General features: G+C 42.1%; 1 protein-coding gene and 1 long non-coding RNA gene across 3 annotated transcripts in view; one reads left to right on the top strand and one right to left on the bottom strand.

Moving 5' to 3' along the window:
• The window catches only part of LOC115029248, a 2,475-nt gene extending 1,331 nt beyond the window's left edge, over positions 1-1,144 (bottom strand). Inside the window, exon 1 of the long non-coding RNA XR_003834820.1 lies at positions 175-1,144. This is a non-coding gene — a long non-coding RNA (uncharacterized LOC115029248). The remainder of the gene's footprint in view (positions 1-174) is intronic.
• A 110-nt stretch (positions 1,145-1,254) lies between these two features.
• Positions 1,255-15,000, top strand: part of Uggt2 (UDP-glucose glycoprotein glucosyltransferase 2) — a 116,572-nt gene continuing 102,826 nt past the window's right edge. Inside the window, exons 1-5 of one of the 2 annotated variants that reach the window (XM_021181642.2) lie at positions 1,255-1,473; positions 6,213-6,295; positions 10,089-10,219; positions 10,650-10,762; positions 12,104-12,278. In XM_021181642.2, coding sequence (XP_021037301.1) covers positions 1,343-1,473; positions 6,213-6,295; positions 10,089-10,219; positions 10,650-10,762; positions 12,104-12,278 — 633 coding nt within the window. In that variant the 5' untranslated portion in view covers positions 1,255-1,342. The remainder of the gene's footprint in view (positions 1,474-6,212; positions 6,296-10,088; positions 10,220-10,649; positions 10,763-12,103; positions 12,279-15,000) is intronic. The other variant, XM_029469193.1, reaches the window with a different exon arrangement.

Genomic DNA, 15,000 nt, shown 5'->3' with positions numbered 1-15,000 from the left:
CTAATTTCCTTCTATCCCAGAACTCAACCAAAAATGAAAAAACAAAAACAAAACATGTTAACGATTCACAATATACTTTTCCTCAGGCTCCATGACTGGAAAGCAAGTTCGGCGCCCTTAGGTAAGCTTCCCGTTTACCTACCAAGGACCTTCCCAGGCCTTTTCCATACTTACTGATCCTCGACATAAATTGTTCCAGAAATGAGTGAGGCCTCAGAGAAAAGTGTCATCTACAGTAGGGAAGTAAGTAAGCTCTGCGTTCAGGTCCTAAAGTGAAAATCCAGCGACAGCGACGCGACAGCTGATGAAAGAGTCACTGGGAGAGAAGTCAGTAGCGAAGGTGCCACTTTGGCGTCGAGATTCACCTGAGCAATTTTTTGAACAGCATCTTCTAAAGAAAACTAAACACGTGAGGGTAAATGGAGTGCTTTCTCTGCCTCTCATCTGTCTCATCCGTGTGTGTGTGTGTGTGTGTGTGTGTGTGTGTGTGTGTGTGTTGGCAGCTGGAAGAGATGGGGTGTACCCACAGAGCAGAGGTGTACACAAATGGGAAGCAAGGGCTCTGTGCTCCTCCTGAACTACTTTTCCCCCACTTTTCTCTTACATTTCACTGCTATCATTTTCCGACTTTTTCTTTTCTTTTCCTATTCAGCTGTAATCTCTTGAAGCAGCGCCTCTCAATCTTGTCGGGGCACAGGAATCACCTGGGCCTTCCAAGGGGCTAAGAGTCAGGATCACACTTCTGCATCCAACTCCAAAAGCAAGTGGCAGGCCTGAGATGCCACTTCTGATAGCAGCAGGAGACCACTGAATCCTGGGGGGATTGGAGGGGTGGCGGGGAGCGAGGTCCAGCCCTGAGAACCAGCCAGAGAGCAGGGAAAGCCCACTGATAGATAAATCACAGCTCTCCCAACAGTGCACACAGAAGTCGCCTGCGCCTTTTTACGTCATTTTTGAGGCCTACTCTCGCTCCTGCTCCCCCAGGTGATGCTAACCGGAAAGTTGGCCCTCACCCAGGGTCCCCTGACCAGCGGGGCTGGGGCAGCTCCAGCTAGTGGTAGATTGGCATGGAAGGCTGGGTTCCCCAGACCCGGCGGCGGACCCTCCGAGCATCCTCGCGGCGGCCCTGCGAAGGCAAGGGGCCGATGTCCACCCGGGGGCTCCCCCCACTGCGCCCCTGGACCTCGCTGGCCACGCATGCGCACGCCCACGACCGGCGGACTAACGGACTGCAGCTCCCCCCACCGGAAGTGGACGGCGGAGCACCGGGAGGAGCAGACCGTAGCGTGGCGTCTCGCGCTTCCCTCGGCGTGCCTTGGTGCGGGCCAGAGCCACGAAGGGGATGAGGCTGCTCTTGCGCTCCGTCGCGCTGTGGCTCGCCCTGCTCGGCGCCAGCACGGCGACTGCGTCCAAGGCGGTGACCGCCCACTTGACTGCGAAGTGGCCCGAGACCCCGCTGCTGCTGGAGGCCAGGTGGGTGCCCAGGCCCGGCGAGCGCCGCGGCTGGGGAGTGGCGGCGGGCCGAGGGACCCGGCATCCCTGAGACACCCCCTCCCGCAAGATGCTGCTCAGACCTCGCGATCCAGGGTCGCTCACAGTCCCGTGTCCCCTCAGATCCTGTGTCCGCCCAGTCCTGACGCCAATCCGAGGCGTTCTCCCGCCCGACCCCAGCATCCCCTTAGATCTGCAGTCCTCTGGAGCGAGCCCGCGCCCCCTTAGCATCCCGTTCCGCACACTCCATCCCTTCAGACCTGATTAGAGGCTCTCAGATCGGGTTTCATCTCATCGTCACCCCCCCCCGCGCGCCCCCACACCCAAAGCACCTCTGCTCTAGATGGTCACTGGACAACTCTGCCACTCCCTCGCCCCACCTTCCCCATGCACCTACGATTTTTAAAACTTCTGTGTCCCAAGTTTATTCGTGTTCCTGCGTGTCTTGTTGACGTGGAGGGCAGAATGTGGCCTTTAGTGCAAGCTCTTCTGCAAAGTTCTAGTCAGCAGATTGTGCTTTGGAGCATAATTTTGATTTATATCCAAAATTAGCAGTGGAGAAGGCAGTTTCTCAGTTACACCCTCCTCCCCAAATATCTCATGCAAACGGATTTGTTTTCCGTTCTGTTTAGTTACCTTGTAGAAAGCAGACAACAGGTACTGGAGTTTGCTCTTTTCGTAATCCCGCAAGCAGCAATGGCAACTCAGCTTCTCGTGGTGACACACCATTGTAATCCCTGGGGATTACATGAGTCTGTGGCTAGTCTGAAGTTGCAAAAGGGAAACTTTGTCTCAAATTTAGTTCTTTAATATTGAGCATAAGCAGTTTTGTAACTGTTTTTTTTTTTTAAGTGAATTTACAAGACAACATCCCATGGTTCTAAAAAACAAAGGAAAAATCCATCACAATATTGCATTGCCTTTACTTGATGGCACACAGCGTTTATTGACTAAAAGATTCTAGCTCAAATGTGTCTGCTTCCTCTTATCTACAGTGCGTCCTGGCAGTGCACGGACCGGATCCTACATTTAGTCCCAGTCAGCCAATAGTTTTTTATTATGTATTTATTATTCTCTCCTAAACTATATATCCAGACTGCAGTTTCCCCTCCCTCCCCAACTTCCCATGTCCCCTAGAGCCCTGTTTCCTTCAGAAAAATAGCAGGCTTCTCGGGATATCAACTGAACGTGCATAGCCAGTTACAGTAACACTAGCCACAAAAGGCTGAATGAGGCCACACAGTAAGAGGAAAGGGTCTAAGAGCAGGCAGAAGAGTCAGGGACTTCCTCTCCCAGTGTTAGGAGTCCCGCAAGAACACCAGACTATACAACCATAACACATATGCAAAGAGCCTAGGGCAGACCCACAAGGGTTTGGTGGTTGCTGCTCCATTCTCTGCGAGCCCTTATGACCCTGTTTAGTTGATTCTGTGGGCTGTGGTGGCGGCCTCACCCCCGTGGCTCCTACACTTTGTTTGTTCGTTTTTTGTTTTTTGGGGGTTTTTTTTGTTTGTTTTTTTGTTTTTTAACAGTTAGCTGTATTGTTGGTGTTTTAGTTTCATGAATCCCAGATTATCACTTCTGTAGAATGTTCCTTAAAGCTTTTGACAACCTAGTCTAAGCCAAATTTGACACCCTCTTTACTTTGTGGTAGGTTGAATGGTGACTCCCACAAAGATATGTCCACAGCCTAACGCCCAAATCTGTCAGTGATCAAGGTTTTGCAAACCTAATTGAGAATATTGGGGCATTTTTAATTAACTTAGTGGGCCCCAAGTCCAGGGTCATGACACACAAAAATACTTAAGAAGGTCATGCAAGCTTAGAGTCAGAGATTGGAGTTAAGTAGCCTTAAGTCACAGCATCTGAAGCCAATAAAACTAGCAGAGGCAAGAACAGTCTCTTCTAGAGTCTTCAAAAGTACTAAAGTACTATCCATTCACTGATTTTGGACTTGTGACATCTAGAGTCATAAGAAGCCACCATAGTTTTGGCAACATGTTACAACAGCACTGGGAAATTCGTGTAGATTTTGGTATCGAAAATAGGATCTCAATGCAACAAGAACCCAAAACTGTGAAGTAGCTGTAAGTTTGGGCTACAAGAATTTTGAGAACTGTAGGAAAGGTCTATATCACCTTGAGGAGGCTACTAAAATAATGGTAATTCTGGTGAGGACTCTGTGAGTGTGGTAGAACTAACTGTTGTTTTCTGGAGAATGAATAGTCTTGAATAAGATTTTGGTAAAAACATGGGTATTGAAAGTAGTTATGGGAAGGATTCAAAAGGGATGTATTGGAAGCAAGAGAAAATGTGAGTCTTGATATACATCGATCGGATATACCGGCTAACTTAGGTTCAGCCACTTGTGAACACCAACTTGGACAGCTGTCCGATGTAACAATTTCCTGTTCGATTTTATATTAGGGATTTGATCTAAGTAATATTGTCTGTGTAAATAAGCAGTAAATAAAATTACTACTTTGGCTTCAGAACTACTTGGTTTTTATTTTTTATATAATAATATTTTATTCTTTGATAATTTTATATATCCATCCAATGAATTTTGTCCATATCTACCCACTGTTACCCAAAATCCTCCTGCCCTGCCTTCCCCACCCTGCCACTCATGTCCTCGCATTTTAAAAAAAGTAACCCTGTAGGTTAGATTTTTCAAAACCTACTTTAATTGTGGTTCTTTTACACTTCAGCCTCCCTTTTAGCCCACTTGCCATTAGAGGTAGGGGAAAAGAAAGGTTAGTAGGAAATGGTGTTGTGGACCTGTTTAGAAATAGTTCTTTGGGACAATTCCAATCTTTGTTGTCAGCAATCCAGTCCACTTGGCAAACACCAAACACGAATCAGCAATCCAGTCCACTAGCAAACACCAAACACGAATCAGCAATCCAGTCCACTAGCAAACACCAAACACGAATCANCACCAAACACGAATCAGCAATCCAGTCCACTAGCAAACACCAAACACGAATCAGCAATCCAGTCCACTAGCAAACACCAAACACGAATCAGCAATGGCACTCCAGTCCACTTGGCAAAAACTAAGCACGAATCAGTAGCAGTGGCTTGATCCAGAGGAAACCTCAAGGCTCAGTAGATCTGTCGATGTGGCAAGAAGCATTCAGAACACTGCCAGAAGTTCACTGGTGTGTTTTGCTCTGTGAAATCAAAACAAGTTATAATCAGTGAAGAAAGCAAGGTGAACCAATGCAAGAGTGTCCTCAGGGAAGACTGTCACCCACTGTCTGTTGGGTTAGACTCCTACTCTTTCCAAACATCACACACCTCAAGCCTCCACTCCAGGGTAACAATGCATGACCTTTCACCAGGCAAGTTCCAGAAAAGCACCACGGCTGTTCTCACCAAAACATCCTCTCCTAAGAGAGTTTGCAGAAAAACTATCACATGAGTCTCCAGCAAAACCAGAAATTTCCACTTCATAGCCCACTGAGTCTAATTAGTGCTACTAATATATGCATGGGTGTTCCGCCATTGCCTGAGCTTGAAGAGCCTATCAGGAGTCATACCCCCAAATAAAGCCGATTCTCCTTCCTCTAGAAGCCATCAGTTAACTGCTAATAGCCTCTCAGCATGGGTTGGGCCCTTATGAGCCCCAGTCCTATTCCTATTGGAATATTGGGCCAGCTTGATCTTATGCAGATCTTACTCAGGCAATCACAGCTACTGAGAGTTTTTGAGTTCAGTGCCCTGGTGTCCAGAAGACCATTTCACAACAGAGCTCCTCTGCCTCTGGCTTTTCCTGTCTTCCTGTCCTCTGCTTTACAGTGTTCCCTGAGCTTTCAGGGAAATGGTATGGCATAGTCTCTTGAGGGGTGAACACTCCACAGACGAGTCCTCTTTACACTTTGGCCAGCTTCAAGTTGTTGTATTAATTTCCCTCTGATGCACAAAGATTTTCTAATGAGGATTTGAGAGCTACATTAACCTGTGGGTGTAAAAATAAGATTTTAGAAGGCAGCTTGATATTATGTCCATTTAGCAAAACAATAATGGGTTCTCTCCTAGGATCTATAACATCCCCCTTGAGACGTCCTTCGCAAAGTTTATAGTACCAGACATGAGTTTCCTCCTGTCTAGTGACCCTTAAGTCCAATCAGAAAATAGTTGATTTCTCCCACACATTCATGCCACTCTTGAGACAATGGCCGTCCTTTTCCAGGCTGGTCGTCATTGCAGTGTGCAGACACAGACGGTAAGTGTTAAGACCGTTGATGAGTTTTCTCCCCAAACGGTCTGCCGTTTGATTTCTTCATGTCTCCTGGTCTTTGGTATCTTTAGCTATAGGCTAGTATATATGACTTTTACATAGTATTTATAGAGCTAATTATGCTAATGAACAATAAATGATCTCTATATTTACTATTTACCTTTAATATTCTCATTTTTTGTCACCTTAATGATATTTCATGTTGAGAGAAAAACAAATGGCACATTTCTAAGTAGTTGATAATGATAATGAAAAGTCAAAAAATAATATATAGTATAATCTTTTTGACATAATTATATATATAAAATTACTTCAGGTGAAAATTTCAATTCATTTTCATATTGTGTTATCAGTAATTTAGATATCAGTAATTTAATATTATTTTTGGAGGTTCATCATAAAATATTTTGTTCTATAGTGTAGTTTATAGCATCTAACTTATTTTTTGTTTTCATCTATGGATATTTTTAAACAGTGAATTTATGGCAGAAGAAAGTAATGAAAAGTTTTGGCAATTTGTGGAAACAGTAAGAGAACTGGCAGTTTATAAGCAGACAGGTAAGTGATGCGCACATTTTAGCATATATCATTTATACTTCTGTACATGCGTTAGCTTATAATTAAATATGAACGCCAATGGGGTTAATAAATCTGAACATTAAATCTGAAGGTTGGACACATCGTTCTGTTGTTAGAGTTTTTGCCTAGTACGCAAGAAGCCCAGGTTTGGATCACCAGCATTACCAAAGAAACAGGCATGATGCTTATGTTCTTGTAATCTTACCACCTGTGATGCAAAACGATGAGAAGGTGGTGTCATCCTTGGCTCTGTACTGAGTCAAACCTGCGTGAGACCTTGTCTCAAAGCAAGGAAAGAAAAAACCCTCTCTAAACATGAAAAGATGTTTCCATGAAAACTGCACTGCCTGGTTTTTTATGTCAGCTTGGCACAAGCTAGAATCATTTATACAGAGAACCTTAGCTGAGAAAATGCCCCAACTCAGATAAATCTGTGGGCAACCCAGTGGTACATACACCTAATAAGTGATTGAATGTTACCCAGGAATATTCTGGGTTATACCAACCTTGGGCAAGTGTTCCTGGGTATATATGAAAACAAACTGGGGTTGAGCATGGTGGTTGAGCATATCAGCCTGGTTGACACAGTACACTCAGGCCAGCCTAGGCTACATAACAGAAAAAGAAAGGAGGAGGAGGAGGAGGAGGAGGAGGAGGAGGAGGAGGAGGAGGAGGAAAGACTTAGGGAGCAAGCCTATAAGCAACTCTCTTCCATGGTCTGTTCCATGGTCTCTCTACTCCAGTTCCTGCCTCCAGGTTCCTGCCCAAATTCTTGTCCTGACTTCCCTTCATGAAGGACTGTGATCAGGACATGTAAACTGAAATAAGCCATTTCCTACTTTGCTTTGGTCATTGTGTTTTTTCACAGCAATAGAAATGCTAAGAAACTATTGTAAGATATAAAGGTATAAAACCTGTAGGAAAATTCACATAATTAGTAATTGTCACATATTAAAGAAAAAAATCAAAATTCCTGGGTTACTTTCCTTAATTTCTTTGATATGCCATTAGTTTTGCAGTGGGATTGTATTTCTTGTTTTAGGAGACTTTAAAAGAACTCTATGACTACAGCAGAAGTGAGGAACGGACAGAGATCTCTCCTGTCTCCTCCACTCACTCACATGATGAGCCTCCTTACTCAGCTCTTCACCCGAGTCCACTCACCTGTATCGACGCATTAGTATCATAAAGCCTGTTGTTAGATTCTAGTATTGTACATTCTGTGAGTCTGGACAAATGTTTACTGGCCTTGCTGCAATTTTATTGCCTGTGTATTTTGCTTTTAAGCTCTTAACGGTATTTCCAAGAATGACCCTTAAAATGTCAGATAATGTATCTCATATCATTATCTATAAAATATAATTCCTACTTTTATATATGCCAAAATGTATATATCTATTAACATGTATATCTATATCTATAATATATTGGAGAATATCAAAATGTTGAGGCCATTAAATCTAGGTAATAGCAACAGAAACTACAGGGCTAATTATTCTAAAGGAAAGATTATTTTTTTATTTTGAAATAAAGTAGATGATATGAATGTAGAATCCCATAAAAACTAAATGTTTAATCATATAGACACAGAAAACTTTTTACTCTAGGTTACTAAGTGGTTTTATTTTTACTCGAGTGTAAGTGGAAAATCATTAGTTTTAAGTATTCATCTGTTGCCCAGGCTGCTTGGCTGAAGCAGCTTTGAAGCTTAGCCGTTCTTGACTTTATAGATTCTAAATATAAAGCAATCAGATACACTTTTGATAGTGCTTTAGGCAAAATACTTGTAAAACATAGACATTTTTACTAAACGTATTTAATCTAGTTTACAACCCAGTATCAGCCCTTCCTCTCCTTCCAGTACTTCCTATGCAAGTCCTTCCCATTCCACCTTCCCTTTTCTTTTGAGAAGGAGCCTCCCGCCCCCTTAGGTTGTCCACTCACCCCATTCCCGCACATCAAGTCACTGCAGGACTAGGTGCATTCTCTCCCATTGAGACCAGATAAGGCTGCCCTCTTAGGGGCACAGGATCCACAGGCAGGCAGGCAACAGGCTCAGGGACAGTGCCTGCTCCAGGAGTTTAGGGAACCCACATGAAGGCCTCGCTGCTCATCTGCTGCATGTGTGCAGGGGGCCTCGGTGAAGGCTAAGCTCACTCTTTAGTTAGCTATTCAGTCTCTAGGAGCCCCAAGGATCCAGGTTAGGTGACTCTATTGGTCTTCCTGTGGAGCCCCTGACCTTTTTGGGCCCTCAGGGTTAACTTTCCTGAAAAGCATTATTTAATAACCATTATGTTTATATTAAGAGGTGGTAGGCTCTGCTTAAATGATGGTAACACAGGGATGAGTAAACATGATGGACACACTCAATACTTCATGATGTGGTGGAGGCGGCAAACCAGCTGTGCACACTAAGACAGGGTGAGCGTCAGGCATCTTTGCACGCTGTGAGGACACACAGAAGACAGCCTAGGCAATGCTTGGAGCACAGACGCGTAATAACGCATAACATCTTCTAGTTGTGACTGCTTTTTATCCAGAACATTTTTACATAATGCCAAGCATGTAGACATGCAAAATAGGTATAGAACCAAAGAACCAAATGTTTAACCAATAATAAGTCATAAGGAAATTGATTTCAAAACAAATTAGGCCTATAAATAATTTTACCATTTATTAAAGATGAAAGCTAACTTGCAATTGAGTTTTACCAGTGAAATTGGGTAACATACGATCCAAACATATGTAAATTGTTACTTACATGCCAAAGAATGACAGTAGGGAAATATTTAAGTTTTAGAACTAGGGAAATAGCTCAGTTAGCAAAGCAGCTTCCTGCTGAAGCATGAGAACCCAAGTTTGAGTCCAAAACCTGTGTGAAAAAGAAGCCTGTGTTGTGCTGTAATCTCAAAGACAGGAGGACCCCTGGGCTTCCTGGCCAGCCAGCCAAGCCTGCTCGGTGAGGTCAAGGACTCTGAGAGATCTTGTTTCAGAAACGAAGGTGGATGGTAACTGAGGAGTGATGCCTCTGATTGCCACATGTTGGCATGCACACACAGACATACACTGTATTCAGTAACTAAGCCATTCCATGTCTGGAAGTGCATAGAGCGTGTGCTGCAAACACTTCAGCAGTTCCTACAAACACCCTGAGTAGCATAGATCCTCAGCTGACTTCAGGAAGCGCTCATTGCCATTGCCTGGGTGCTCAGAGCAAGGCGTAGACCACACTCGGTGAAGCGGAAGTATGGAGGCAAGTGTGAACTCTTTGAAGACATTAAAGGTTGAGGAGAGTGAGGCAATGGCTGATTCTATTGGCATAAATGTATGGTTTATTAGGATCTAATAGACAAAGCTTGAGTTCAGGATGAAAGTCACTCACGTTTGAGGTGTGTGTCTTGGAGGGTTGTTGACGCGCTGACTGGACTTGGCTCACTGAACCACACGGTGTCTTTCTTACCTGTGGCCTTCTGCTCGCTTTACTGCCCTCCAGTCTTTTTCAACGGCAGATTGGATCCATAATTCACCTGAGTAGTAACCCACACGCTGGAATATTTTTGAAGTGCATCTTCCCAGTAGACTTTAATGGCAAGATTATTTTAAAATTATCTTGTTGATTGCTCAGAAAACACTGAAATAGACACAGTAATGTTTTCTGTAGCAGCTTACCCAAACTTAAAATATGATGTTTTGGCATTGATTCCGTTGGTTCTGTAGGTGGGATGTGCCAGGAAACTGAATGCGAAATGCTAACATCTTTCTCTCTTTGTAGAATCAGATTATTCCTACTACAACCTAATCCTGAAGAAAGCCGGACAGTTCTTAGACAACATACACATTAATCTCCTAAAGTTTGCCTTCTCCATAAGGGCATACTCTCCAACCATTCAGATGTTCCAACAGGTAAAAATACCCAGGCATCACTTAATGAGGATGCATTCATGATATATGTTAAGCTACTTAAAGTGAACCATTGATTCAAAACAGATGTATATTTCATTCCATAATATGTTATTATCTTATTACCATTTCTCTCATTGATTGTGGTTGAACAAAAAGAAATATAGTCTACTTGGAGTTAGGAAAATGTTGCCAGTAAAACTGCTTATAATAAAACTTTTATAGAATTAAGAAAAACTTGAATGCATGTATCTCCTAAGACAATGTTTATTCTATTACATACTGCTTAAATTCTACTCAGAAAATGATTTACCTTAATTAGAACAGTAATGTCATAGTAAAAGATGAGTTATTTCAACCGAAGTAGCATTTGAGTTTTAGGGCTGTATCATAGTGATGAGCTGCTATAACAATGTCATCTTTGGGGTTGTAGATGGCTGCTGGTGAGCCGCCCCCAGAGGGATGTACTGCATTTGTGGTTATACACACGAAGTGCACCTGTAAAGTTAATGAAATTAAAAAGCTGCTGAATAAGGCTGTTTCAAGGTAAAGTATCGTGGGGAGAATCAAGAGAAGTGATTTGTGGGGAAGAGAGTTAGAATAGAAATTTTAATATTCTAAGACATTGGACAAAGTTATCCGATCTTATTTGTATCTGTGTTTGTATGAAGCTTTTTATGTCTTTTAGCTCATTTTAAGGATAAGAAAAAAAACTATATTGCGAGTAATTTTGAGGAAGTTTTTCATTATCACTGTGTGAGGAGGCGTCTGCCATCCCTTACTTCCTTTCTTGCATATTTATCAGACACTGTGTAAATGTCTACATTTCTGTGTAAGGAAAGCTTGCCAAACATAGTGGTTTGAAGCAATGATTATTTTCTATGGAACCTGAGCCCTCTTTTTACCCGGTATCATCCTCTTTGTGCCGCAGAGACTGGAAGGGGTAGGTAAGCGATGGTACTAGCTTTGCGCGTGGAGGGAGAATTTACTAGAAAGTGTGAACAGTCCATCATGTGCCTGGGAAAGGTTGTCAGAACTGTTTGAAGTGGTTTGCAAACCTAAAGAACGCCTATGCTTCCCGAACCTGTCCATCTGTCCACCTGTCCACCCATCTGTAAGAAGCTCACTCATAGTTCTTTTTTTTCCAATTTTTAATTAGGTATTTACTTCATTTACATTTCAAATGCTATCCTGAAAGTCCCCTATACCCTCCCCTCCCTGCTCCCCTACCCACCCACTCCCCCAACCACCCACTCCCACTTCTTGGCCCTGGCGTTCCCCTGTACTGATACATATAATTTTTGCAAGACCACGGGACCTCTCTTCCCAATGATGGCCGACTAGGCCATCTTCTGATTCATATGCAGCTAGAGACACGAGCTCTGGGGGTACTGGTTAGTTCATATTGTTGTTCCACTTATAGGGTTGCAGAGCCCTTCAACTCCTTGGGTACTTTCTCTAGCTCCTCCATTGGGGGCCCTGTGTTCCATCCAATAGCTGACTGTGAGCATCTCATTCATGGTTCTTAGTATTAAACGCTAATTTTCAATGAAGGTGTGCTTTCATATGGCCTTTTACATATTTGGAAACTATTTTTAGGGAATATGAACTGTAGTGAAAGCAATTCTAATTAAATATAAATTTAATTGATTAAAACTATATTATTAAAATGTAATTGACAATGCACCATACTGGAAACCAAAGCATTTTTAATAACCAGTTTTGGATAAACCCAATTTCTTCTTTTTTATTTCTACTTTCCTATTTCTATAGTTATTGACATTATGAATTCTTTGGTAGCAGAAAATATCAAGTATCACAGTGTATCTCTAATACACTTGTTGACTCTCGCTTCCTTTGAAAGCGTGTGTTTTGTTTTTATTTTAGGCCCAGGCCTTACCTATTTGAAAGAGATCATAAGTTTCCCACAAGCAGCGAGAACTTACCAGTGATTATTCTCTATGCAGAGATTGGAACAAGAGCATTTGCTGAGTTTCATAGCGTACTGTCTAAGAAATCTAAACATGGTAAAATCCTGTATGTTCTCCGCCACTATATTCAGGTACATGTTTGCATTGGTTTTTGTGTGGTTTACTAATATTAGTAACTTGTGGTTTCTCTTCTTTTCTGACCCAGACTAAAGGTTTACTAATTTTATTCATTGTTTGTATAGAAGCCACTTTGATTTCTTGATTGTCTTGGGTTCTGTGACCGTCCTGTCTCAGCAGCGTTCTGTCCCCATATCTGCTGCTCCTTTCCTGTATCTTCTTTAGAGTTTAGTTTTCTATGCACATCTGGCTTCTTAGTGACCCTTGGGGTGCTGGGTTTCGAGCTTTTTCCTTTGTTGCTGCTGTAACATTTACTGTTAAACATTTGTAAGAACCGTTGAAGCGTACAACAGTTGAAGAGTAGGCCTTTTTAGAACATCTTACTAAAGGAGGAGAGCTATGAACAGAACCTGGCTGCTCCAGCCATTCCCTTCCTGTCTCAGGATGCTGTCCTGAGAGAATGCTTCAGCTATTCTAAGAATTACATTTAAAGCAGGGTGGCAGCTGTGGTCCCAGGCCAGCTGGACACATGCCTGGTCCATTGTGCATTTGTTACTGAAATGTCTTTCCAGTCTCCTCTCTAGTCTCAATTTTTAAATTTTATTGTATGATTTTAGTGAAATCCCTGCTATTTACTAGAAATGAGAAGATCTTGTTAAATAATCTTAAATTTTTTGGTAAACTAGAATATAGATATTTTAAATATCTGTAGTCCATACAAAGATTAAAAGACACAGCAGAAGCTCAGGTCCATTGAATGTGTATGTGTTTTGTAAATATTAACATACTTAAGTCACTGGTTCATGTGCCTCTAGGCCAAGCATTATTTACAAAGCAGTAAGATAGAAACAGTTCCTTTTTCAGAAACCTACATTTAGTGGCAGGTGGTGAGGAACCTATAGTACCTGTGTAAGTGTTTCAGTAGAAATAGGATGTTAGGAGAGGATCACGTGATGGGAGTGGAGTGTGCGGACCACACATTCTATAGAGCTGATTCCTTTAAACTCACAGTTCTCCATCACTTTCCTTTCTTTGCCAGAATAGCATCAGCACATTATGCATGTAGCTCTCTCCTGGGTGGAGCAGCCAGAGCTCACAGGCACATTAGCAGAGACTGGATATAGAGATAAAAGTATGCACTCATCTTAAGTTCACCAGGGACGCTAATGTGTCCCCAGAGGATACGCCCATCTGCTGAAGCTCTGTCTTAAACACTCTCTGGAGAATATAACCTAAAATATACTTCTACTGGATCATATTGTCCATGAGGATGCCTTGTACCATTAAATAATAACCTTCTACTTAATGAATGGGTCGTCTAAGTTCACAGTAGCTGTCGTGTAAATCGATCAACATGTGATTGTAATGAAAATAGACTTCCTTCTGCTTCCTTTTGACCAGACACCTTTTTGAGGGAGAAGAAGAGATAGGAAGATTTGTCTTACTTCTTTTGGCTATGAGTGCTTCAGTTAACACATCAGGCTTATTAAACCACAATTCAATTTGATTTTAATACTATTTCAAAAGAAGAAAGTACATAGAAATTTAATAAACATTTTTCTTTTATTATGCAGGAGCCAATAACTTTGTAGTACTGATAATAGGAACTGGTCGTGTGGAATTGTATTTCCTTCATGAACTCCAACAAGATATGTGGCCTTACAATTTCCGTTTCCCATAGCTGTATGGAACTGTAAATGACTCAGTTTCGGCATGCTTTCATTGCATCATTCCTGAGTTAAATTTTAGTGTGAGCAGTGGTTTTAAGTGCTGTGTATCCGAAGGTCATTCATACATGTTCTGATTTGGAAATAAAAAAAAAAAAAAAAAGGCCAGGAGATAGGCACTCTGCTGATATACTTAATTTTAAGCCTTAGAAAAACATTGGGAAGATAAAAGGGGTATGTAGGCATATCGAACTGTTGCTGTGCAGATTGTGTTTGGCAGAAACACATGGCTTCTTTTAAGAATGTGGTGCATGCAGACTAGTTAAAACTAGCCTCCTACCTGGAATAAATAAAACCCCCAATGCTGGTGGCTGCATCTCAGTCAGTAGGAGTTTCAGTTGGAGATGAAGGAAACTTAGACTTCATTCTACAACCATATGTATTCATCTGTGTTGCCTCTTGCAGAATGAAACATGATTTGCCTTGCTTATTGAAGGAATCTCTAGAGATACATTTTCTATTTACCCCTCCCCAGAAGAAAATTAGCTACCAAAATTCTGATAATATGAGTATTACAGATAGGCCATTAATTTGTGGTATTTGGAATTCTTTATTCATCAAGAGATCTGAAGAAAGATCTGAGCAGGGTTTCCAAAGTACTAAGCACTGGGTGCTTTATTGTCTGTCTGTCTGTCTGTCTGGTCTCAACGTTTCATTGTTTAGTTTTGCTCACTCTCTGGTTGTCCTGGAACTAGCTACCTAACGAATGAGAAGCAAATGAGGCTTAAGAATCAAGCTAAATTTCTATTAGGAACATGTCCTCAACCCAATTCTGGTTCTTTGATAGACTCTGTGCAGAGAATATAAGTGTTCCCCTAAATTATAATAACATTTCACAGTGGCTACAAGAGTTTTTGTCTTGGGAAGGGGCTGTAGCTTGATGTTAGAGAACTTGCCGAGCACTTGCCAGGCACTGGGTTCAAAACCTTTGCATCTAGTAAATATGCACACGCTTGCGAGGGCGTGTATGTGTGTGTATGCGTGTGTGTGTGTGTGTGTGTGTGTGTGT

This window comes from Mus caroli, chromosome 14 (genome assembly GCF_900094665.2).
Source record: "Mus caroli chromosome 14, CAROLI_EIJ_v1.1, whole genome shotgun sequence".
Taxonomy (NCBI): Eukaryota; Metazoa; Chordata; class Mammalia; order Rodentia; family Muridae; genus Mus; species Mus caroli.
Note: the sequence above shows the minus strand (reverse complement) of the source record. Positions and strands in the feature narration are given on the sequence as shown.